We start from the raw sequence: 24,180 nt of genomic DNA, 5'->3' as shown, positions 1-24,180 counted from the left end.
AACAGAGAAAATGGCATAGAAGGTACGTATATTTTCTTGGAAAATTATTTATCGTCCAAGCTTACAAACCTATTAATTTATCATGAAAGACTAAAATGAACTGGATCTACTGAAGCGCTATACAGTTTTAAAAGAATCATCTGCAAACATCTTATAATGAATCATTGGTAGGGGTAATAGTACCACTGTATAATCTACTTGTATGCATGTATACATCGGCGTAGCATATAGCATCTCTATTCTCTAAGCTAAGCAGCAAAGGGTACTCACAATTCAGCAGCTAAGCACTCTTGACTTGACGAGGCGCCCAAATCATTAGACAGCTTTTTGCACAACTGCACAAGTGATAGAAGTTAAATAAACATTGAGTATTTGTTTTCTTCCTTCTGTTTCTTGTTTTACCCAAGGAGGGTGCCCTTATATGTCGAGAAGCAGCGAAGGACGGGGTGTTTGGGGGAGGAGGAGCCCCGAGGCGAAGGGGCAAATGGGGATGGGATATCGAATCTTGTTGAATCATACCTGTCTATAGACTGCAGGATCCCCATAATACTTCCGTAATTCAACAACATGCAAAGATGGGCTTATTTCAACGACCTGCCACAATTTTAAATAAAGGTTAATGCTCAAAATTCTAGAGAGGCTATCCTAGGGTAAAATCATCCACACTCCATCATCACTTACTTCTGCTGCTATTGAGACGCTACCTGGGCCTTTATCACCCTTGTGCTCTTGTATCGCTTTGAGCTGAACAAATTGACAATGCGCAAACCAAATTATCAGGTTATTAACATGCCACTTGCTGAATTAATCAATGCAACTCAATAGCCTATTTTACACCATGTTATGTTCTTCAACCCAAGTTATCTTACATTTTTGGCTGACTGCGGAATACGCAAATTATTTCCGGCTCAATTTCATTCATTTTCTCTTTTCTTATTTAGTATATTCTTCAGGGTCAAAAGAGTTTATCAGTCTTCAGTTTCTCAATAACAGATAATGACAGACCAATTTCTGAGGAAAAAACATTTAAAATCCACGGATTATCTGACCAAAAAATCAGTACAGAAAATACTGACCTTTCCATTCTTCTTGTGGACTTGAAATCCCATTTCTGTTACTGTCTGCTCAATCTTCTCAAGCAATTCTTTTAGAGAGTGAGTGGAAGCGAATCTTATCTTCCTATCCGAGACATCCTGAGGTTTGTAAAACCTTGAATAAAGAAATGTAAAAAGCAGAATGTGAAAGATGGCTCATATCATTATACAAGCTTACTTCTTTCTCAAAAAAACCGGAAAGGTCTAGACAGGAAGACATTCCAATCAGCTCAAAGGCATTAATGAGGTGAGATGATTCTGGATCTTTTTCTGCTTCCGATGGCTGCAGCAAGAAAGGCTAATCAGGTTTCGGGACATTACTGGAGAGGAAGTACTTGTTGACAAATGCGATTAAGCAATGAATCATAGAAGTTCACACCACCTCATGCACTGATAAAACTGCATCCTCTATGAATGCATTTTGTTTGTTGTCGTCATCATCATCATAAGGTATCGCAGAAGAGTAGTCTTGCTTGAACCACTCATCCACTTTGATGTCTGCCATTGATATCCGAGTACAAGGATTTGGATCAAGTATTCTCTTAATTAGGTTTTGGGCTCCAGGTGATAGCCACTTGGGTATCTGAGCATCACCTTTGAAGATCTGTTTTATCACAAGAGGATTAGAGTCAAAGTTCCAAGGAGTTTAAAGAGTATTTAGGCATTCTGTAGCTTCAGGCAGTGAGAAGCATCAACCTTCTGATAAAGTACTGCAAGATTTCTGTCATCAAATGGGAGATATCCTGTGAGAATTACGTACAATATGACACCACATGACCAAGTGTCTGATGTGGCACCATCGTAACCTCTGTTAGAAAGAATTTCAGGGGCAACATAATTGGGACTTCCGCACGTTGTATGGAGCAATCCATCATCCTGATGATGGATAGCAACAATCTTATCAATGGAAGAAATTAACAAAAACACATATGATTAGACAGCAGGCTTTGTGCTTTATGGCGCATCATACCCTAAAATGTTGGGGCAAGGCACTGAGGCCGAAGTCTGTTATCTTTACATTTCCTTTTGCGTCAACCAGCACGTTTTCCAGCTGCATTTCAGTATGAAGGACAAGAACGTAAAAGTGAAAAGATGGAACCGGAACATTAATTGGGTTTGTTTGGATTGTGTTTTATTTGAAATATTTTTACTGTAGCACTTTTTGTGATGTGATGTGTGTGAGATAAAAAGGTGTATTAAAAATTGTATTGATTCTTGAATGACGGAACGGTAAAAGCAAGAGATCCTTTACCTTGAGATCTCTGTGGAAAACGCCTTTGTTGTGGCAGTAACTGACGCCATCTATTAACTGCTGGAAGAGCTTCCTGCCTTGAGCCTCGGAGAGTTTCCCCTTGGATGCCTCCAGGTTTAAACCAAGAGTGCGGAGCATTCAGCAAAGCATCCACATAAATGTTAATACTTGGGCTAAGTAATTAGAAGCAATTCCTTGCTGTTCAATGCACAATGCTAAAGCTACTTACTATTCGATCAAACAATTCGCCGCCGTCCACAAATTCTAGGACCATGTAAATTTTGGATTTGCTTGCTAAGACCTGGCATCCATTAAAGCAAAATTAGAATCTTGCTTTCATAATTGAACTACTCAAAAAAATTGAACTGCTTGTAACATGCATAGGGTGCACCTGTGAGAAATTTTCAACTCAAAATCACCCTTTTGTTTCTTTTTCTCTCCTGTTTTTGTGGTTAAAAGGGTGGTGAGAGCAATTAGCTTGAACATTCATAATTTAACTGCCAGAAACCTTCATAGTGTGCACATGTCAGAAATTTTCAACTCAACCATTTTTTCCTCCTGTTTTTTGTACTTGATGGGATACAGGGAGGAATTAGCATATAAATGGGAATGCCTAGACCATTTTTCTTTTGGCTTAATTATAGCGGATTAACATTTCAGTCTACCTATTCCTTTCCAACTCGAACTTGGGATTTATAAATCATAGGTCACAGGTAAAGTTTACTGTCAATTAAGTTGCACTTTATTGCTTAAACAGTTTAATTGTGTATGCTTGTGCAAATTTCAGTTGATATATAACAGAACATAGAAGATGGAAAGGCATTTTATTTAATACCAACTCATACAAGTTTACAAGGCTTCCCAGTGTTACTCTTGAATAAGCTTTTCACTAAGACTGCAAACAAGTATATTTGACTCTGACATTTCAATTTGTAGACTTATTTGTTGATCTTAATGGGTTTATTTATATTACTGACTCCAGCTTAAACTACCTTTTCATCAATTGAATTCTAAGTTGAGCTTGAGTAATTTGATATTTTGACGTGTAAATCTCAAACTTTACACTAACTGAGCGAGGACCGAGTGGAGCCGGGGACTTTAATCGGCCCTAAATATTATTCATGTCTTGTATGTTTGGTTCGCAACCAAGCTCATCTCAACTCTTAACTCTCAAGTGGAAACCGGTGGTGGTCCAGCGTGTGGCAACCCAATTCAAGAGGAGACCAGCAGGCGCCTGTTTTATCAACCAAGCCAATTATAAGTCAAACGGTTCCAAAATTTAGGGGACCCGAAAGAAACCAAGGTTGCTGCTGAGCATTTACCCATTCTAGTTCGGTCATGTAATGTGGCCTTGTCTGCCCTAGGACCGCCTGGCAGGCCGCGTCCAACCCAAATTACTTCAGAAGTTATATTTTTCTTTCTTTTTAATTATGCTGCCAACCAGGACCACAAACGAATTGAGTCGAATCGAGTTTTAATATAATTGACTTGAATCTTAACTTAATTTTATAAGTTCGAACTCGAGTTCAAACTCGACCTCAAATTCAAATCGAGTTGAGCTAGAACTCAAGTTTAAAAAAATAAAACATAATTATTTTATTTTTTAAAAAATGAATAAAATAGCAATTTTTCTTAATAAATAATAAAATATTAAAAAAATATATGTAATTTCACTATTAAAATAAAAATTAATATATGTGCACGTATATATAATCGAGCCGACTCACGTATTAATGAATTAAGTCTGCACCGCCCCTGCCACCCAATGAAATTTCCGCAATCTATTAGTATATATTACTGGTGCATGTAGGAGCATAATTTACTTTCTAGTGAAATTTTTTGTTTTAATAACCAACTTCAAGTCGTCATACCCACTTCAAGGTTTAAAAATACATTTTCTTCTAAAAGACGGTCCAAAGCAACATTTGATCATTATTGTAACAGGGCTTTAATCCACTCGGCCGCCAGGTAAAGCTTGAAGAAAGTGGGATTGCGTCTATTCTATTCTTTTTTGCCTTCCCCTTTTATGTCTATGCAGCAAAAAATTTTCCAGTCCTCATCACATCACAGGCGAAGCGAAACAAGAAGGAAATGTAGGATATTATCCCCGGGAATCTCTGGCGAACTCTGTTAAAAGTTAAAAGAAATACTACTACTACTACTACATTATTACTCCGCCTTTCCAATTCAGATTTGAGAAATGAAAGGTATGATGTATGTGCAGACACGCGGTATATAGAATACTATAATAGTGCAGTAGTCACAAGTCGGGGAAAGATGGGGCGTACGTACCTCGTGTAACCTGACCACGTTGGGATGTCTGAGAAGCTTTAAGGTCCCAATTTCCCTCTTTATCTGCAATTTCATTTCACAAACACCCATTTACTATGAATTGATTTCACTTTCTTTTACACGTTGATTACTACTTATGAGCGAAGCTGTAGCAGATTCTTAAACAGTGCAGCTCCAAATTCAAACCTCACTCAAGGAATTAATTGCTTCCTTTCTACTATTCTTTTCGATACTTGTAAGGAAGCAAAAGAGCGGGAACAATAGCTACTTGATCATAAAATACTTCCAAACTGCTTACTTTTAGTTTTAGGTAAGAATCCCTTCCCGCCCGAATGGGGGGAAAAAAAAAAGAAAAAGAAAGCAGCAGCAAACTTGTCGTAGCAGACATATCTTTGACAGAATTATTAAATTCAAGGAGGAGATGAGATGGAAAGCCTTCAAAGATGGAGCAAGCACATGGAGAGCTACATTCTATACCGCCGGTGCGTCACAATTAATTACGTGTCCCACTAATTTACGGTTCCAGGAGAATGAAGATTTAATTAGTCCTTTGGTGGAGGAGGACCAAAAAAAAATTTTCTTTTCAAAAAAAAAAAAATTTTTTTTTTTTGAAGATGATTTGGATGAACCAGCAGCAAGCAAAGAGGAGAAGAAGAGTTTGATAACTCAAAAAGGTATACCGGTACTGTAGCTAGCTGGGCGTTGACCGTGGGACGTACATGAGAATACAAAAATATGGTGCAAACTAATCAAGGAAAAACCAATAGTAGTAGTGAGATCAGGGTTGATGGATGGATTAGATGATGATCAGATTGATGAGACGAAGGGAACTGGGTAGCGGTATATGGGATGGAGGAGCAGTACAATAATACTGGTAATTAACAAAAAGGAACGAGCTGGAGGAGATGACAAGTCATCCCTCAGTTATACTCCAATATCTCAATGAGTACGTAGCAACAGCATACACTAGTAGTTGTATGAACATGTATACCTGATCGGTGATGTTGAGGTCAAAGATCCTGTGCTTCTCCAAGATCTTAATTGCAAAAGATTGGCCGGATTCCAGGTTTCTGGCGTACTTGACTTTTCCGAAATTGCCTTCTCCCAGGGTCCTTCCAACCTCGTATTTCCACAGTCGCATTGAATTCTTCTTCCTCTTACTATTATTGTAATTATTGCTCCCCTCCTCCTCCTCCTCCTTCCTACCGCCTCTAATTCCCAGGAGTACCATTAACTTGATTCACCACACGACCTTTATTTATACCAGAGAGACCACCCTGACCCGGTGGTATGAAATCTGATCAGCAGTACTGCCTCACCTGCACCAGAGATATATCAATCTCCTTAGACTACACCCCGCTCAACAACTAGTCGGCGGAGTTGGGGTTCTCGAGGAAGAGTCCGCTTTCAAGATAAAATAACACTAGCAAGTACTCCCGATTCTATTCTTCTGTTAGTACTATATCAAACCTCTCTGCCCCTCTCTGGCTAGCCGCGGCTCCTTTTCGTATCACAGTCGCAGTCCTAATATAATATGAGTGCAGAAAATGGATGTTCCTTCTTCCTTCCTTCAGATTCCCAACTTGTTGCTGACTGAACTGCGGTTTCTTCTCTCTTTCTCGCCTCTATTGCTGCCTTCTTCTTTTTTGATACTCCATCTCCATTCTCCACCATGTATGAAATTTTTTTTTTTTATTAATTTGTGGTACGGCGTGATTGTTGTCCGTTGCAGGTCGGAAAGTGGGGTCCTCTTAGCCTCTTAGAAGGAAGGAGAGAGTCAGGAAGGGTTGGCTTTCCAAACCGTTCAAACCGTATTTATAGATTAGTAGGGGGGAGTCCTCTTGGCTTAATGCGTGGATTGAATATTATTTCACTCAATTTACCCCTTATTTACACACACTGATTTGCTTGCATCATTAACACATTTTCCAATCACATTTTTATCTCACATACATTATATCAAACAAATGCTACAGTAAAAATATCTCAAATAATTTATAATCCAAACACACTTACATGTCAGATAAAAAATACTATATTATTTGGACAAGGAGATTATTTGAAATATTATTTGTAATAGTTATTATAATAATATTTTTTGTGACAAGATATATGTGAGATAAAAAAAACTAATTAAAAAGACAAAAATATGTGTTAAAATAGGTGGTTGCATAATTACAATTCAAATATATATTTTTTAGCCAATCGTCAATTGTACAACTGGAATGTACCACTACACACCCTTTAAATTTTATTGCAGATTCAGGGATTCATTTACAGGCTTGAAAATCGGTCGTAAAAATGCTTGAAAATTTATGGTAAATTATCTAAAATCCTCAATTCTTTTTTAGTTTTTACAACATTACATTTTTTGTCATTTATGAATTTTATTGAGTAGACAACACTTATGGTAAATCGCCTAAAAACATAAATCCTTATTAGTCATTTCATAATTAAAATAAAAATGTAACATAAATAATATATGAATAATCAGGCTACTCAATGAGCACTCGATTAGCAGAAATAATAATGGTTCGAATTCGATTTGGTATATCCAACGAACTACTCGAGCTCAAGTTCGAACTCAATCAAATCGAGTTCGAGTTAAACATTTGACCAAGAGCTCGCGAGTTATTTACTAGTGGCTCGACTCGCCAGCAGCTCTAATCATATCTACACTTTATGCTTCATTGACATAAAAAATTTGGGTGAATTCCATTTCCATTACCACTACAGGTCAAAACATATTTTTAGGATTATAGGTTACTTATAAAAATTCTTACAGATCGTCCACTGATATAATTCTGGTATCGACAATCAAATTTGGACACAAGATTTGTTTGCGAGAAAAATGATCCATTATTGTCACCTATGTTGGCCTGCTACTCCAACCACTCAGTAAGCCGTAAGCGAGGGTTCTCTCAATTTCTTCGCGGCCTTATGCAGTTCTTATATTATGTACCGTATTTATTATGTTCATAATGACCAAAACATCCTTCCTTCCACCAGCATCACATGTGCTCCATACAGATTGTGTGGGTGGCGGTGCAGCACCAACCACATTCACATGCATGGGGCCGACTACATATGAGGTCATGCTCCCACCCTCGTGAATCGTTCATTATTGGTGCCCATCAAACAAATAATTGGATGAAAAGTTCTTTCTTTTTTTTTTTTTGGAACTGTTGAGGTACAAAAGGCAAAAGGATCAGTAGTTGAGGAGTTGCCTTCATGACGGAAGCGTAGTGTGTATGACCGGACCAACAACAACAACGATATACTGCATCATCATCCTAAAGCTAAAAGTCTCCGAGACCTTCGCCTATATCTTATATTTCTATTCCATTCCACTTTGTCCACGTTTCCATATCTCGTTTCTTTGACCTCTTTCCTTCCCCTTCTTCTCGTCTCCTTTTCTAAGTTTGATTATTGTTGCCTTCCCTTCCTTTTAATTAGTAGTGTATTTTGTTTCGCGTCAAGTTCAATGGTTGCTAGTTGCTACCCCCGACCCATCCCAACTTTGCATTTGCATCTCTTCATCCTTCTCCCTTTACACCACTATCATCTTTTGTTTTAGTTATTTTTCACCCTAAAATTCTCAATTATATCTTACATATATTCTTATTGTGGATACTAGTTTTTTTTTTTTTTTAGTTGAGAAGGGGTAAAACTTGAGAGGTAGACAGCGAAAAAAGAAATTTTAAAATTATAAATTTGCAACCTTAGTTATTAGATTATTTATCCTCGATTTTGTGGATATTTATATCCAAAGTTACTTATCAATTTATATCAAATTATTAATTTCACACCCTATAAACTTTAGTGATACAAACAATATGCAACTTTATTCTCAATAATATGAATTGTAACCCCACCCCCACCCAAAAAAATAAAAAATAACAGAGACTGAATACATATGTTTTTGTGTACTTTTCATTCATATTATATGAGTTTTATTCTAGGGGTGATTTAAGATATCTTAATAACTTAGAGCATAAAGTGTCTCAAAATAAAAAGCACATGGTGTAAAATGAAATTAGTCTAATTGATAGACTAGGTTGTTTGTGCTTGTTAGAATTAGAACGATATCTTAATATTGATAACCTATCCTATATATTCCTAATTAATCAATCTGTTGTACAATCATCGTATTAAAATAATCTTAGCCTATTGCTGACGTAATTCAAGTGTTCATATTGCACTCGCACGAGCTATATCACGGTTCGATTAAACATCCTTTCTTTCTTTTTTCCTTTTTTTCTTTTTTTTTTTTAAAAAAATGATTGTTTCCATGTCAACAAGTTTTATTGAGTAAAATTTTGTAAAACCAAGAGAGCAACATCTTCAGCCTCGTGTGTCACCGTAATAAAAAAAAAAAAAATTACTAGAGTATGACTTTGAACGGAAAGGTACATAAAATAAAAAAATTAATCTTTCCTACGCTGACAGTGACAGTGCATACACTGTCAGCATTGGATGAATGACAATTGTGTAAAATTTAATTTTTATATATGTGTCATGAATTTAATGATGATAGTGTATACACTGTCAGTGTCAGCGTAGGAAAGATTAAGGGAGACGGGAGGACAATTAGCACGCGACTCGAGGGAAAGGAGGACAATCGTCTCATCCTTAAATGCTACGGATATGGCATACCAGTACCACCTCTCTCTTCATTTCAGATGTTCAGCTGTGAGCAAGGCCCAACCGCAGATTTTGCTTACAGCAGCTTCATAGAAAGAAATAGTAGTAGCACACACCAGATCAGATTCAATAATTGGGATGGCGTTGGGAGGACAAAGGAAAGAAAAAGGAGACGCAGATGCATGCCTGGGACATATTTCTTTTCTGGAATAGCAAGAAATAACGAAACAAGACAAAACTACAATGGGAAGACTCGTGCTCTAATAAAGTGGTGGTGGGCCGGAGATTGTGATCATTACCTTTCTATTCGACAAACAATAACAATAGGAGTATTTGGATACAAAATTTATCCTAAATAATATTTCGCTTGCATTATAAATACATTTTTCAACCCATTTTTTTATATTCCCAATCACCTTTTTATCTCACATATTCCCAATCACCTTTTTATCTCACATACATCATATCACAAAAAGTGCTACAGTAATTGTTCCAAATAATATTTCAAATAATGCCCTATCCAAACAAATCTAATATTTCATTCATGCATCAATCACTTCCAGAAGACCCAAAAAAAAAAAAAGAAAAAAAAAGAAGAGCATGATGAGCTTTCAGATAGATTTTATCTTCACTATCAAAATGGGATCCTTAGTGTTTGGATTGCATGTTCCGTCATTTTTCATGGAAAAATTACTGTAACGATTTGATATATGTGAGAAAAAAAGATGATAGGGAAACGTGATCACGAAAAACGATAATATTTTCCGACGGAAACAAGCAATCCAAACAAGACCTTAATTTTCTTACATGTATTACAATGAGCAGCTAGCTCTCCAAAGGCAAATTGTAACTGCACAGGGCAAATGATTATAAACAAAAATAAAAAAAACCCTCCATATTATCTCCAGAAATAGTTAAACAAAATGGATTGGACAATTGAGAATGAAGCACAGAAAGAATGAGGTTAGGATGAATAGTTAGCCTTCTGAGTAAGTTGGTTCCGGATAAAGATCTGCCAAAACTTCTGTCGCAAGATTTATGATCAAGGACGACCCCTGCTTTGTATATTCCTTGCAATGGAAGCATATACTTTCCCTACTCGTATCACATGGCTGTCAGCGAGTTACAATGCAGCCAGTTCCCCACTCAGCTCCTACAGCTGCTCTGGGAGTAGCCCAGGAAATCGGATGAACTGTATTCTTGACTGCCAAATGCCATTCTCTGAAACATTCTAATTTGTGCAGAATGTTCTCTTGCATCATATATTTGGCTTTGACCAGGTTTCATTCCATTCGTGATATCCGAAATCTCGCTTATGGAATCCAAAGCTCTGACCACCTAAGACACAAAAAAAAAAAAATAAAATCATTGTGGGCAAGTGTAACTGTTAAAAACTTATGTCTCATCATGGAAGCTACCCTGCATTTAATCACTCAAATACCTGACTCATCCTTGGCCTCTTTGAAGCTAAATGACGCACACATGCTGCAGCTGCTTCGATCATCCGGAACACCTCGCTTTCAACAAAGTTATTTCCAAGTCTAGGGTCTACCAACCCATCAAAATTATCACTCTCAAGTGCTTGACTGAGCAAGGGCCGAGCCTGTGAGTTGCAACAAGTAATTTGCGCTTAAATTAACGTGGAATATTCCAATCATACAACATGGAGAATCAAGCATCTTAATAAGCTGAATCCAAGTATCATAAACATGCTAAGAAGTAAGAAAGCAGAGAACAATTATGCCCGACACCTGAGTTCAGCAGCCAAATCTGAGCAAGGGCCTTAATTTTAAAATCAAGCGAAAAGATACTCTAGAATTGAAGCAAAGCTTACACAAAAATGATGACAAATTAACCCGCAAGAATGAAAAGAAAAACCAATCCAAATTCAGACATGCAAAACAAGAGTTTTGCATACAAAACAAAAGTGATGGAGCTAGTCATTAGTGCAGTCAGAATACTTGTCTTGCCCAAAAACATTAAAGAAACAATTTTCTTCTTCATAAAATCTAAATATTGCAAACTTTTATATATGCTCATCAGTTTTCAAAGAAAATTAATCCAGTTGTTTTATTTAACTGTCATTGCAATGTTAAGAAAATCTGCAACAAAGAAAAATTGGAAACATTGGTGTATACGAGTTCATAGTCAAGGTACAGAGAAAATTCCAACGGCAATGCTAGTATTGAGAAAGCTTACCCATTCAACCAGGCTTTCATCTCCTAAAGGCTGAGATGCATCAACAGGCTTACGACCAGTAATAAGCTCCAACAGCACAACTCCAAATGAGAATACATCAGACTTTTCAGTCAACTTTCCAGTTGTCGCATATTCTGGAGCCATGTATCTGAATGAAGATTGCCCATGGAGATTTAAATATGAGAAACTTTACATATGCCTTGCCCAAATAATGATGCCAAAATGTAACAGACTAGATTCTTTATCCACACGAGTGCAAATATTAAGGAATGCTAAATGTTCATGCCAAAATGAGTACAGTTTCTGAGCTGCGTTGTTATGCAGAAAAATTATGTGGCTACCCAATAATTCTAGGTTACGCTAGCTGGTTTGCTTATTTTTCCCTTGTTTGTCAGTTTCGTGTCTCTGCAACGATGACTACCAGTTTTTTGATACATGAACTTGAAAGTTATATTTGATTGAATTTTATAACTGTTGTATACCACACATAACACAATTCTTTATTTTTGTGTATGTGCACTTTGCAAAGTTATAGAGCACAGTCTGCCATATGCTATAATTATCTTTATCTATTACCTACTGGGGATGGCAGCGGGTCAGATACCCTAAAAAATCTATTTTACCAAACCTAACCCGCATATAATCTTTTACCAAACCCTATAGGGTAACCCTACAGGTTTTAACTCCCATTACCAAACTCTCTCACTCTCGGGTTCGGATTATCAATCAGGTATCCTCTACTCGCTAATCTAAATAATTCAGAAAAAGTGAATTAACTATAATAAAACTAAAATTAATACCTACATATTAAATTAACACAGTATTTTAAATTTTAAACTTGGGTAGAAACATAATTAAATTTTAAACTTTGATAGAGCCTTAGAACCTGTATGGGAGGGATTCAACATTTTTATGAAGGGCTAGGCTATGCAAAGAGTTTGGTTAAAGTTATATTTTATTGGACTACATACATGCATGCAAGGTTTTACCCTACTCGCTGCCTCCCTATTCCCTATGCATCCTTTGTGCTCTGATGCAGCTAGGTCTGTGGACCAATACCACTATTTCAGGCACAAGGTGTAAAAAGACAATTGTTTGATGGTTTGTGTAGTATAAATTTACATTAAAACCAATCTTTGCAAAATGACATACTCATCCATTTCTTTGGGCTGCTAGCAAGAACAAGCATTTGAGTTACCCACCCAAAAGTTCCCATAACACGTGTTGACACATGTGTGCAGGCATCCAATTCCATTGCCAATTTTGCAAGCCCAAAATCAGCAACCTGTCAGATTAGGGGAATGCAGATTAAAACTGTTATTGCTTGAAGATCAAGAAACATAACAAGTGATTGCGCTTCAGATCATTATATGCAAGTTACAACTAAGATTGTTCTGTTCCTTGAAGTAGTGAGTAAAGCTATCAAGATGTTAATGGCGGAAATTTGCATACCCGTGCTTCAAAGTTGTCATCAAGAAGGATGTTTGCTGATTTAATATCACGGTGGATAATCCGGGGATTACCTGATAAGTACATGAAGTTTTAAAACACCAGATGAAGATATGCATTTTCCAAATGTAAAATTCTAAACTTGAAAATAGTTTTAAAATACGACTGATCATGACTTGTCCTTCAATGCAAACTACAGTGCCTAACAAATTATCAATGCACATGTTAGACGATTACCACTCGGCTACTATCTGTTTGCAGAGCCGCAGACATTGGATAGTAACTGTAGTTGAAGAAAGAAACAACTTAACAGACAAAAGGACTCACAGTCTTCATGCAGATAAGCGATTCCACGAGCAGCACCAGTAGCAACCTTGATCCGAGTGGCCCAATTCATGACTGGTCTACTTTCATCTGTATATCCACAAAAGACCGGAATCAAAGCATGATCGTTAAGATCAAGAAAAGCTTAAGTTGGGGGAAATAGTGAGATACATGCTTCCTGTGCAATGAAAGAAACAAGAAAACAAATAACAGTGTCTGTAGCTTACAGATAAACTGTTAATATTTTTCTTTTACCATCGAGTTCAAAAGGATAACCAAAAGAAGTCATAAGACAACAGGCAGTCCTAATTAATCTAACCGTTAGTCTTGCAACCTAAAGGATCAAGACAATAAGAATGCAGCAATTAAAGAGTTCACATGAACTCACAACTTACAATGAAGATGATAATGGAGCGTGTTATTTGGTACATAGTCATATACAAGTACTCTTTGGCAGTCAGAGATACAGTAACCAACAAGTGAAACTAAATGTCGGTGGTGTATCCGGCTGATGATTTCAACCTCTGCTCTGAACTCACGTTCTCCTTGCCCTCCTCCAGCTTTTAGCTGTTTAACAGCGACTTCTCTACCATCCGCAAGAACTCCTTTATAAACACAACCAAACCCACCTTCACCCAAAAGATTGTTTTCAGAAAACCCTTTTGTTGCTGCAGCTAGTTCTTCATAGGGGAACCATGACCTGGAGTTGCCTATACCCCCAGCTTCTGGAGAGTACACGAAATTGTTGCCGGAAGCACTTCCAGCTAGGTGAGCTGAATGCAGAGGAGAATGAACTGAATGCTGATTCCTAAGAAACGATGAATCTGGAAAGAACAAAAGAATATGTACCAAAAATTATATCATAATCTGATGCAAGCACAGAAAGATTTTTGTTAATCAAACTTCACTAGAAAACCAGTGGAGATGAAGCAGTAAAAAGTTAAAAAGACCATATCAGGGTGATGGTCTACAAAATGACTTGCACCATTCTTTTTCATTACCTAACCACCATCTATTCATCAGAAGAAGGAACTTAACCAGCGGAGAATTCATAGGCCAGGTCATGTGGGATGTTTATAAAGTGTTTCTGTTGATAAAATGGTCCACATCTGTAACAATCTTCTTTTCAAACGACAGAACAGAAAGACCTTCATGTTGTATCTATGTGGTCAACTTAATTATGCTCATGAATGGCTATAAGAAGATAAAAACACAAGATACAATAGATGGTCTAGTTGTTGTCGAAGTAATACCTGAATTTTGGGAGGAAGCATATGGAGAAGGCATTGTGTACCCAATGTTGAATGGGGCCCCCTTTTTCTTTTGCTTTCGTGCCAACCAGACACCAAGCACCACAAGACCAATTGCCAGAAAGCCCACAAATCCAATTGCCATGACAACTCCGCCCTTCATGCCCCCGCCATTTCTGGATATTGTGACTGCAGTAATATTTGGACCAGGTGTAGTAGATCTCGCAGTGGGTTTCTGAGGGGGAATTGCTGGTAAGGCTGAGCTAGTTGGAGCATCAGCTTGGGATGTATTATTCCGGGGGGCAGGGGGAGAAGGTGGAATAAGAGATGTGGTGATGGGAGGAGGAGACGCCACTGAAAGTGGAGGGGGATTTAACAAGGATGGAGCCTGGGAAGAAGCAAGTGGTGGTGGAAGAGGTAATGCAGGAGAGGGAGGGCTAGTGAGGGGTGACTTTATAGCGGGAGGAGGTGGAGAAACTGAGGTAGATGGTGATGGGACTGTAATTGGCAGAGGAGGAGAGGGTGAAAGAGCTGGAGAGGGAGGTGCTGTGCCAAAGGGAGGGGAAGGTGATGCTTGTGGGGGAGGAGGGGGTGATAAGTTTACAGATGGAGGGGGGGTAGCAGGAGGTGGCACAGACGGAAGGGGAGGGAGGGACGGAGGAGGTAAGGAAGGGGAAGGGGGCGGTGTTGATAATGGTGGTGGTGATGATTGGGGTTGGGGAGGAGGGGATTGAGGAGGCGGACTGGAAGAGGTTGAAGGGGTAGAAGGAGGTGGAGCATCAGGAGTCGGATTAGGCTGCTGTGACACATTGGGAGGAGTAATGCCGGAAGCATTAGAAGGAGAAGTAGCTGGTGGGACTGCATTAGTAGGAGAAGAAGTTGGGGAAGTAGATGTCATCTGCCAAAGCCCAAACCGATTTTTTTTTTGGTCCTCCGGGCTTTAGTGGACAACAACTAATCTAAGAAGAGGTTTCTCACAGAGTAGCCTGCACAGCGAATACACGCAATGCAAAATTCAAGTCTTTGTCCTAAAACAAACAGAGGAGGAGTGCAATCGAGTAATGCAGAAATCAGCTACAGATTTCTTTCTACTTAAGTTCCTTGTAATGGGGAAGTGTATAAAGTGGAAACAAAGAAAGGGTAAAACGGATAAAACCGGTCCCTGCGTGAGTAATGAGTCCCGAGTCCTCCCGGATTTGAGAAAGACTGAATTTTTGAGCTAACAAAGGGGAAAAAAAAAGAACAAATTCACGCGAAGAACAATAGAGTAGCTCCGACTTCTAGAGGACCTAGACAAACAATACCAGCATCATTTATGATAAAAAAAAAAAAAAATGAGCGGAAAGCAAGTGCAATGCAGGCAGATCAGAAAATGAGAAGAGAAAGAAACCTGAGGGACGGAGACCCTATCCACTGTGTACCCAGATCAGCAAATGGCTTTGGTGGTGCGAGTGCCAGCCACCGTTGTGTTTCATCGACCAGACCCCCCCAGCCCAGTTACGGGTTTGGGAAGTAGGAAAGGAAAGTGGAGAGGAAAGGAACGCCGAAAATTCTTGAGAAAAGCTTCTTTCAACAAAAATAAAGTACGGCAAAGAAAGTCAAACAACAGATGCGCGCAAAGAAACGTGCGTGCCACTTCAAAGAATCGTGCAGAGGGCGGGAAGGACATGGAGAGAGAGAGAGAGAGAGGTATCCGGATCGTTACTAATAATATTTTATTGAGAATAAAAAGAAGAAGAAACCATACAACATGGCTCAGACTCGGAACATATCATCATTCGCGTTGTAGTAAGTAGCGTACTCGTGTGTATACTGTATAATTCGACCCACTTTTGAACGTGGACCTTCTTGTGCCAGACTACTAGAAAGAATAGAAGCAGGCAGTTTTCATTTTCATTTTCGTGTGACACAGAGAAAAGCGATCGAGAGGCGGTCGAATTCAAGAAAACATAATACTGTACTTACTACTAGTCAAGCATCCACTTCCAGTTCCAGAGACGAACACAATAAGATTTGCTTTTATTTTTTTTGCCCCCTTTTTGAGATAGGGAATTGTTTCCGTATCTCTGATTGTTGAGCCAGCCACAGTAGTAAATCAAAGATACGTAGGATTCCTTTTTGAGTTGCGTTTGATGTTTAGTCATACATCAAAATCAATTTTGATGACCAACTCTGACTTGAGATTCTAGAAGAAACGATGAATATACAAATGTGGAATATACATCAGGAGAGAGAGAGAGAGAGAGAGGTAATTTGTATCGGGTTCCTAGCTAGCTACAAATATATACATATTTTTCTAAAAGCACAAAATTAATACCGTTCAGCTGAAAAGATGCTAGCTAGCTACTACTTCATCATGCTCTTTCGCCAAAAAAAAAAAAATTACAAACTTTCGTTCAAGAATCATCATTAGGTTAGGACTTAGGAGATAGATAGATAAAATGTTATAAATATCGGTCAATAAACAAGACCACCCAAAGTAATATCCAGTCATGACCATGCATATTCATACAAATACTAGTAATAATAATAAAAAAAAAAAAAAGGATAGCACAACAAATTCCAGATCCAAAGTACCCTACCTAAAAAATAGAAAGGAAACGAGAGAGAGGAGAGGAATAATCACTCGTCCATCAGTCTGGTATTTCGTTACGAGGAGTAGTGGCTGCTGACACTGACAGACGACCGAGTATTTATTATACATAATTACGTAGTGGAATAGAACGACTCGGTGGTGGCATTCCACAAGTGGCAATGGCATGGTTCTCGTGTTGTGATTGATCTCTCTCATCAGATCAGAGCTCCTCGTCACGAGTAGCAGCAACTTCATCCTTCAGATGGCGAGATTTTTCCTTTGCAGCCTGCATATTGGAGTCAATGGCCTCAGCAGCTTTGTGCTTGGCGGTCTCGTACCCTTGCTTGGCTTCTTCCGCCGCCATCTTTCCCATTTCTGCACCTGCTTCCTTGGCTGCTTCTGCCTTCTCAGCCGCCTTCTCCTTGGCCTCCTCTGCCTTTTCCGCTGCTGTTTCCCTGGAATCCTTAGCCTTTTCTGTGGCTGCATCCCTTAACTCTCCAACTTTCTCGGCAGTGTACTGTCCAGCACCTGCAGCAGATCGAGCAAGAAGATCATTTTTACGCTGAAAAGATTTTTTTTTAAATAAATAAATAACTCTTCCATGACGCTGTAATAAACTGTACGTAATTTGACGTCAAAAGAATTAAGGTACGCAATGGATGGTACCACTGACCAGAAGCAGAGTCTTTAATCCTATCTTTGATTTTCTTAGCAGCATCCGTGGCCGCATCAGAAGCTTGCTTAGCCTTGTCGGTGCCCAATCCTAAGCCTTCAGAGATCTTGTCCTTGGCCCATTCTGCCCATGACTCCGCACCCTCTTTCCCCGTCCCCGCTGCATGCTCGATCTTCACCTTGGCCTCCTCATATTTGGAATTGGAATTGGAATTGGGGGGGTCGTTCTCGGTGCAAGCAACTGCCGCAATTAGCGTGATCACCACCACCCCGAGTCCAAGAACAAAGGAGCAGTTCCTGTGCTGCATCATGATCGCAGAACCTCTTTTGGAAGCCATTCTTCCACTCCGGCAGATACCCATTCTCTCGTTCACACGTCCTCACTCAGAATTTTGAAGTGTAACATAATACACCAGCGCAGCTGTTTGGTTTAACCTTTTCGGGTATGTGCGTACCCGTTATATACAGATATAAACTGCGAGCTAGTTGCTAGGACAAGCCCGACCGGCACTGCAAGCGGGTTAACTAAAATGGATTTGTTTTGCAGTCTCACGAACAGATCAATAGCATGCCAACAACAGCACAATCTGCACGTAGGGGGTTTTTACCTTTTTTCAAGGATCTATACATATAGATATGCGCGGTAGAGTGAAGAATGTGGTAGACGAGGAAAGGTATATCGCAAATTGAGGCGGTTTGCCCAACGGAAGATAGATAGGTGGCAAGCTACGTGGCTAACATCTACTTCATTCTCCATATCTTACTGCCACGTGTTGCTTCCATCCTTAGCCAGCCAGCTAGCTGCCCGACCAAGACTGTATATATATATATTTTTTATTTTTTTTTGACCAAGACTGTACATTCAATTCAAGGTTGATTATCTCTTTCTTCATGCCTGCTTGCTTTAATTTGCTTCCTCCCTTGCTCTCTGAAAGGGTGCATAAATATCGTAATTCTACTTAGTTCCTTGCATATTCAGCGAATGTACTTGATGCTAGATGACAATCACCATCATTAATAGAGGTCTCCAAGAAACTAAGAAGTGGCGTATAAAATATATCAATGCTGAATACCCTATTAGATGCGAAACAATTGGGAGGACTGCCTAGCCAAATGTAGCGTTTATGCAGAGTTAGAGGAGGAAAATGTTAGAAGAACCCTCCAGATGCCATAAGACAGCTGCTGCTCATGGAGGATGTTTTAGGGGTTACCACCCCTTGCCTTGTACCGTGTGGTTTGGAGCTTTAGCTCTTCAACAAACACCCAACACCCCCACCAAAACCCAAAAACAAAAAAACGTCGCAAATAGATTACCAATCTAACTTGCAAAGAAGTCAAAGAACATCAACAGGGCAAATGACTAAGACAACAAAAACAGAAGATAACGGTGCTCAATGCTAACATTCCTCTGACTCCCATTAATTAAACGGTGACCATTTTTGCCGACTCCCAGAGCAACAATCACGAGTTTCAGCTTAAACACCTGCCAAAAAGTAGAACAGGATTTTACGGCATGAGCATTCATGAATCTCCTACAAGTCAGAAACTAAATCAACGACCACATGTGACATGACTAGAGAACCTCGATAGATAATTCAACCCTTCCCTCTCAGAACCAATCATCAACTTCTCCTTGTACACTTGGGACTGCTGCTGCTAACAATAACACCTTCCTAACTTATCATCAAGTAACAAAAGGCCAACAAACTCATCCCTTTAAATGAACAAATCCTTCACCAAACTAACTACATTGTCCATCTGCATACTTCAAGATTGCAGTTCTACCACATTGACTCTCATTAAACCTGACATATCTAGAGATCAAAGTCCATCAGCAGTTTAATTACATTGGAAAAGAAGAAAAGCCAAAACTCATGTGCTTCCTTCAGGCTCTTCAGTTGATATGGCTGTCAGAAGATGAGTGTCTTGCACATCGTTATCTACAGCATTGTGCTTGCTGTTTCAGAAAAAAAATTCAAAACAGGAAAATCAGAAAACATGTCATGCAGCCACAAGCCACAACTAGAAATACAGATGACAATGTCATAGTACAATTAGACCACACAGAAACTGATGCCTTCTATATTGCAAAATCATCTCACAGTAGCACAAGCTTAAATATGAGGCACTTCATAAATTCCTTAGATAGGCAATAGAAGTAGAGGTAAAGATGTTCGACATGTACCACAGAGCCCAAACCAACCAAATCTCAGCCAAAATACACACACACGCAAACACATTTTTACATTCTAACTGAATTCCTGCACGACAACTTTTACATCAGAGGCAGACAATAGAGATCAAAACAATGGAAAAGAAACTCTAAAACTGCAGTCGTGCTTACATACAAAAGTCTACTCCAGATGTCCATCAAAAGAAACTCTTTTTCCAGATGCCAGCAAAGAAGGCTATATCCTTGCCAATATTCTTTTTACTTTTTCCTGTACCTCTTCTAGAAGATGACCATATTCTCTTCCTACACTATCCTAATCATTAGCAAGTAGGAAATCACATTCTTTCACTTTCTAATAATGCAGTTAACCATGCTTTGTTTTCTAAATAAGCATAGTGGACTTTAAAAGGCACATGTTACTTAAGCCGCGAGTCTGACTCAGGTAGCTAGACTATAGAGGTACTGCAGGAAATAGTAATGTAGTTATTTTTCAGATGTCCTAAATTTATTTTTAATGAAGCATACTTTTTATAAAGGTGATATCAAATCTCACATGACAAGGAGGCTGTGATGAAGCTCAGTGGTCTGATTCTAACACCAGTCTTAATACTGGTAGCTACAACGAGCAAGACAAAAATTAGATATGTATGCATGGACACTAAAGGCATGGGGAAAGTGTATCTGCACAAAACCATCTGAAACAGACACACATGTACTCACGAGTTTAAAGCAATGACTGGGCATAGATATAAAACCAAGACGGAACATCATTTGGACTAAAAAGAGAGTATCAATGTCATGGCATGAAACTTCTGGCAAAAGATTCCAATCACAAGGTCAAATAAGTAAAGAGACAAGTAAAAGATTTACAGGAAAATTTGTACTACTTCAACAAATCACCAGCACAAGTAACCAGTGTCACATAATCACAAGCTGAAGAAAGTTTCCTTCAGAGACATACTTGCACGTCTTTTTGTTGTGACCCAGACCCTTGCATTTGCTACACTGGAGCTGGCGTTTGATTACGTCCAGGGAATCAGCCTGTTTCATCTTGGGTCTGCCTGGCGGGCGTTTAGTTGGTGGTGGAGTTACTATAACAGCAGTTCCTTCCAACTCACCATTAGCAGGTTTTTCAACATTTGGTACTGGGTTAATCGACTCTGCGTACGTCAAGTGATAACTCTCAGTGGTGAAGTACCTTGAGCAATAATCATACGAACTCCGACCAAGGCAGTCAAAAACAGCAATTGCGTGGCAGCAAGGTAATCCTGTGAGCTGCCATCCTTTGCAACTACAGTCCCAATGATCAATGTCAACAATATCAACAGACTCACCACGAACTTCAAACGTGCTGCCATGTAACAGTAATACTTGAAATGGTGCTGCCTTTGAAGCCTCATTCTGAAGTTTTTCCTCCATTAAAGGGGTGAGCCTTGTAGTCCACTGACTGGAATCAACCCTTCGTGTATAGATCAATTCCATCATCTTACCTCGTAAGACATCAACCATCTGAGTTATTGGCAACTCATCAGCCTCTGATACCCAACTGTAGAACAATTGTCCAAAGTTGGATGTCATATGGTTGTACCTTGCCCCACCAAAAAAAGCATTTGCCCAGTGGGCTGGCTCACTTTGTATGACCCAATTGTAAGCTTCAGGTGAGATGGCCTTTATGTTTTCCGCACAGCGTTCAAATGCCTCGAGTTTTGGTGCATAGGCAGCAGCAGACAAATCCTGGACCATGAGTCGTCTTGCTTCATGTGAAAATTGCCCCTTCAAATCTCTATTCAGTTTCTCAGCTAGATAGCGTAGGCAATAACCATGATAGCAGGCTTCACCAAATATATCGCATAATGACTCTCTTATTCCTTTCTGGGAATCAGCAATAAAGGTGATTTGCCTGGATGTTGAGACAGCAGACTTGAGTTCCGACAGAAACCAATGCCAATTTTCGTCAGTCTCTTCATCAACAACAGCAAAGGCTACTGGAAAGACACTATCATTCCCATCTGCAGATGTTGCAGCCAACAATGTGCCTTGATACTTTGAGTACAGAAGAGTGCTGTCGAGGAAAATAAGAGGCCGACAACCTTGCTGAAAACCAGATATTGATGCATGAAACGAGACAAAGAGCCTGTGGAAGCTGGAGTCCTCCTTTGTCGCAAATGTAGCAATACTACCTGGATTTGTTTCCATTATCTTTTGACAGAAGAAGGGTAGCTGACAGTAGGCCTCTTTATAAGATCCCTGAAGCTGCTCACGGGCAATCTCCTTGGCACGCCATGCCTGCGAGTAGTTCAATTGAATGCCATACTCACGCTTTATGTCCACAGCAATATCCTTAGGCTTGTAATTTGGAGAAACTTTCAATTTTTCCTTGATGATATTTCCAACCCATCCCCTTGTTGCTCTATAACCGGCTTTTACCGAAGTTCCTTCACAAGTATGCTTCGCATTCATTTTCTTGATGCAGATGAGCTGGGTGGTAGCCAATCTGGACGCATATATTCTCCAAGGGCAACCTTCGGATTTGCATTTGACAGTCACACGGTGACTGTCATTTTTCTTATATTTGTAAGTAAATCCATGGGCAATGGAGTATTTATGCAGAGCTTCGCGGAATTCAGGGAAGCTATTAAATCTTTGGTCAACACCAGTGATAGTATTCTCCCACTGAATTGCAGCTCTACGATGCTTCTCGTCATAAATGTCAAGTGGAGAAGTATCGATTGGCTCCTCCATATCAATGGGCTGATCATGAGCATGAATTAAATCCTGAGAGCCGCCAGGAGGAACCACGGCCTCGGACACAGTAGTCCTGCTTGACCTGCATACTCATAAAGCGAGCAAGCTACCACATAAACTACATTGTATTCAGTTGCCATAACTGTTATTAGGACGGAATAAAATTCAAGTGTTCATTCCAAGAACAACGAGAGCACCGAAAAAAAAAAGGAAAAAGAAAAGGATAAACAAGCTTGAAATGGTGGTAATTACCTACTGGCAGGCATGTTGGATACGTTGCGCGCAACAGCTTCCTCAGCAATGATAAAAACCTCGACCTGGTCAGAATCCTTGAAGAAGTTGACCATGCGCTTGAGGTCCTTATCTTTAGAGATGGTAATGAGGGTCTTCTTGTTCCCGGGGAGGAAGTACTTAATGGTCATTCCGTCAACACTGCACTGAAAGGTCTCAGAAAGTTCATGCTTGAAATCCTTCAAGAGAGTCTGCTGATCGAGGTCCAGAGCATAGGCCTCTCCACCAGTGTAGTACAGGGAGCCATCCTCTTTATTGGTGGCAAACTCGCCTCCAGATTGGCATATAGCTATAATTTTTTTGGCGGACATAACTCTTACGAGGACAAAAGGTACAGTTTAGACGAACCCCAAAACAAAGGGGGGGAAAAAGGGGATCTTGGAGAGGAGTGATATGGCTAAGTTTAGCTTCTAAGTCCGAATTGATTTTAGTGGCATGGAAATTCACCTACATTGGAACAAAAACTAGAAAAATTTATAGCTTTGGAACAAAAATTGACCGTACAACACGACGGTTGGGGGTGGGAGAGGTGAAGAACAAGAAGCGAAGCCCTAGTAGCACTTAGAATTATAGCAATCCCCAAAACCTATATTCTACAGAGAGAGAAACAGGAGAGAGCCCTAAAGGGAGGAATAATCGGAAATAGTACTCAACAATCACAAAGAAAAAAACAACTATGGAATTGCTTGAACAATTAATATGAAATGCATAATTAACCATGAGGATATTTATCCTTGGAATTTAGTCTCCTAAAAGCCCAAAAAAAAGATTTTTTTTTTTTTGGGTTGGTCTTTGTTATGGTTGAAGCAAAAGGAGGAGGGCATACGCACCAGAGTAATGGGATGTGGTTAGAGCGGTAGGGGGCTCCTCCACCGGCATGCAGAGAAGAAGAGAGAACGGCAGAGGAAGAGGGTAAGTGTTGTTACAGTTTCTTCCACCGGCATTAAGAAGCAAAGAGTTTCTAGTACAACAATTAAACCAAAAAATGACTATTGACTATAAAAGTTGAGGAGTTTGGAGGGGACCTTGCCTTGCCTTCTTGCCTTCTGTACTTTGTGAATTCTCCTCGTGATAATATCTAATGTCTCGTTCTTTATTTCTGTGGTAGAGTCGCGAGAGTGGAAAAAATCTATATCTATATATAAAGAAAGCACAGCCTACATTAAGCTATGACACCAAGCCTCTGGGAAAGAAGGCATAAATGGAGAGATTTGAGAGAC

At 39.4% G+C, this 24,180-nt stretch overlaps 4 protein-coding genes across 4 annotated transcripts; all 4 read right to left on the bottom strand.

The window, feature by feature from the left end:
- Window positions 1–11: 11 nt before the first annotated feature.
- On the bottom strand, window positions 12–6,413 carry LOC113765263 (CBL-interacting serine/threonine-protein kinase 1). The gene is made up of 12 exons (XM_027309381.1): window positions 5,630–6,413; window positions 4,639–4,701; window positions 2,576–2,647; window positions 2,347–2,454; window positions 2,065–2,145; window positions 1,791–1,970; window positions 1,474–1,698; window positions 1,273–1,377; window positions 1,077–1,193; window positions 682–744; window positions 520–594; window positions 12–335 (listed from the first exon to the last, which is right to left on the bottom strand). Exons 1-12 carry the CDS (start codon window positions 5,867–5,869, stop codon window positions 267–269), a joined length of 1,398 nt encoding a protein of 465 aa, XP_027165182.1. The 5' UTR covers window positions 5,870–6,413; the 3' UTR covers window positions 12–266.
- Window positions 6,414–10,080: 3,667 nt separating this feature from the next.
- LOC113765262 (proline-rich receptor-like protein kinase PERK8) lies at window positions 10,081–15,750 on the bottom strand. Its single transcript, XM_027309380.1, has 8 exons — window positions 14,508–15,750; window positions 13,650–14,078; window positions 13,258–13,344; window positions 12,934–13,004; window positions 12,684–12,766; window positions 11,482–11,629; window positions 10,724–10,885; window positions 10,081–10,620 (listed from the first exon to the last, which is right to left on the bottom strand). The coding sequence occupies exons 1-8, from the start codon at window positions 15,400–15,402 to the stop codon at window positions 10,429–10,431; spliced, it is 2,067 nt and encodes a 688-aa protein (XP_027165181.1). The 5' UTR covers window positions 15,403–15,750; the 3' UTR covers window positions 10,081–10,428.
- Window positions 15,751–16,957: 1,207 nt separating this feature from the next.
- On the bottom strand, window positions 16,958–18,450 carry LOC113765325 (late embryogenesis abundant protein D-29-like). The gene is made up of 2 exons (XM_027309461.1): window positions 17,753–18,450; window positions 16,958–17,607 (listed from the first exon to the last, which is right to left on the bottom strand). Exons 1-2 carry the CDS (start codon window positions 18,111–18,113, stop codon window positions 17,300–17,302), a joined length of 669 nt encoding a protein of 222 aa, XP_027165262.1. The 5' UTR covers window positions 18,114–18,450; the 3' UTR covers window positions 16,958–17,299.
- Window positions 18,451–19,088: 638 nt separating this feature from the next.
- On the bottom strand, window positions 19,089–23,970 carry LOC113766813. The gene is made up of 4 exons (XM_027310964.1): window positions 23,791–23,970; window positions 22,922–23,275; window positions 20,886–22,751; window positions 19,089–19,708 (listed from the first exon to the last, which is right to left on the bottom strand). The coding sequence occupies exons 2-4, from the start codon at window positions 23,269–23,271 to the stop codon at window positions 19,624–19,626; spliced, it is 2,301 nt and encodes a 766-aa protein (XP_027166765.1). The 5' UTR covers window positions 23,272–23,275; window positions 23,791–23,970; the 3' UTR covers window positions 19,089–19,623.
- Window positions 23,971–24,180: the final 210 nt, after the last annotated feature.

The sequence above is a fragment of the Coffea eugenioides genome, chromosome 3, assembly GCF_003713205.1.
Source record: "Coffea eugenioides isolate CCC68of chromosome 3, Ceug_1.0, whole genome shotgun sequence".
Taxonomy (NCBI): Eukaryota; Viridiplantae; Streptophyta; class Magnoliopsida; order Gentianales; family Rubiaceae; genus Coffea; species Coffea eugenioides.
This window is presented reverse-complemented; position numbering and strand designations above follow the sequence as displayed.

Coding starts and splice junctions, on each gene's coding strand:
- LOC113765263 (XM_027309381.1), bottom strand. CDS start 5,869: ATGGTACTCCTGGGAATTAGAGGCGGTAGGAAGGAGGAGGAGGAGGAG. Junction 2,648..4,638: donor ACGTGGTCAGGTTACACGAG/GTACGTACGCCC, acceptor AATGGATGCCAG/GTCTTAGCAAGCAAATCCAA. Junction 1,194..1,272: donor CCGGTTTTTTTGAGAAAGAA/GTAAGCTTGTAT, acceptor TACAAACCTCAG/GATGTCTCGGATAGGAAGAT.
- LOC113765262 (XM_027309380.1), bottom strand. CDS start 15,402: ATGACATCTACTTCCCCAACTTCTTCTCCTACTAATGCAGTCCCACCA. Junction 13,005..13,257: donor CGCTTATCTGCATGAAGACT/GTGAGTCCTTTT, acceptor TGTACTTATCAG/GTAATCCCCGGATTATCCAC. Junction 10,621..10,723: donor AGAGGCCAAGGATGAGTCAG/GTATTTGAGTGA, acceptor TTTGTGTCTTAG/GTGGTCAGAGCTTTGGATTC.
- LOC113765325 (XM_027309461.1), bottom strand. CDS start 18,113: ATGGGTATCTGCCGGAGTGGAAGAATGGCTTCCAAAAGAGGTTCTGCG. Junction 17,608..17,752: donor GATTAAAGACTCTGCTTCTG/GTCAGTGGTACC, acceptor GATCTGCTGCAG/GTGCTGGACAGTACACTGCC.
- LOC113766813 (XM_027310964.1), bottom strand. CDS start 23,271: ATGTCCGCCAAAAAAATTATAGCTATATGCCAATCTGGAGGCGAGTTT. Junction 22,752..22,921: donor TCCAACATGCCTGCCAGTAG/GTAATTACCACC, acceptor ATGAGTATGCAG/GTCAAGCAGGACTACTGTGT. Junction 19,709..20,885: donor CACAACAAAAAGACGTGCAA/GTATGTCTCTGA, acceptor TTTCTGAAACAG/CAAGCACAATGCTGTAGATA.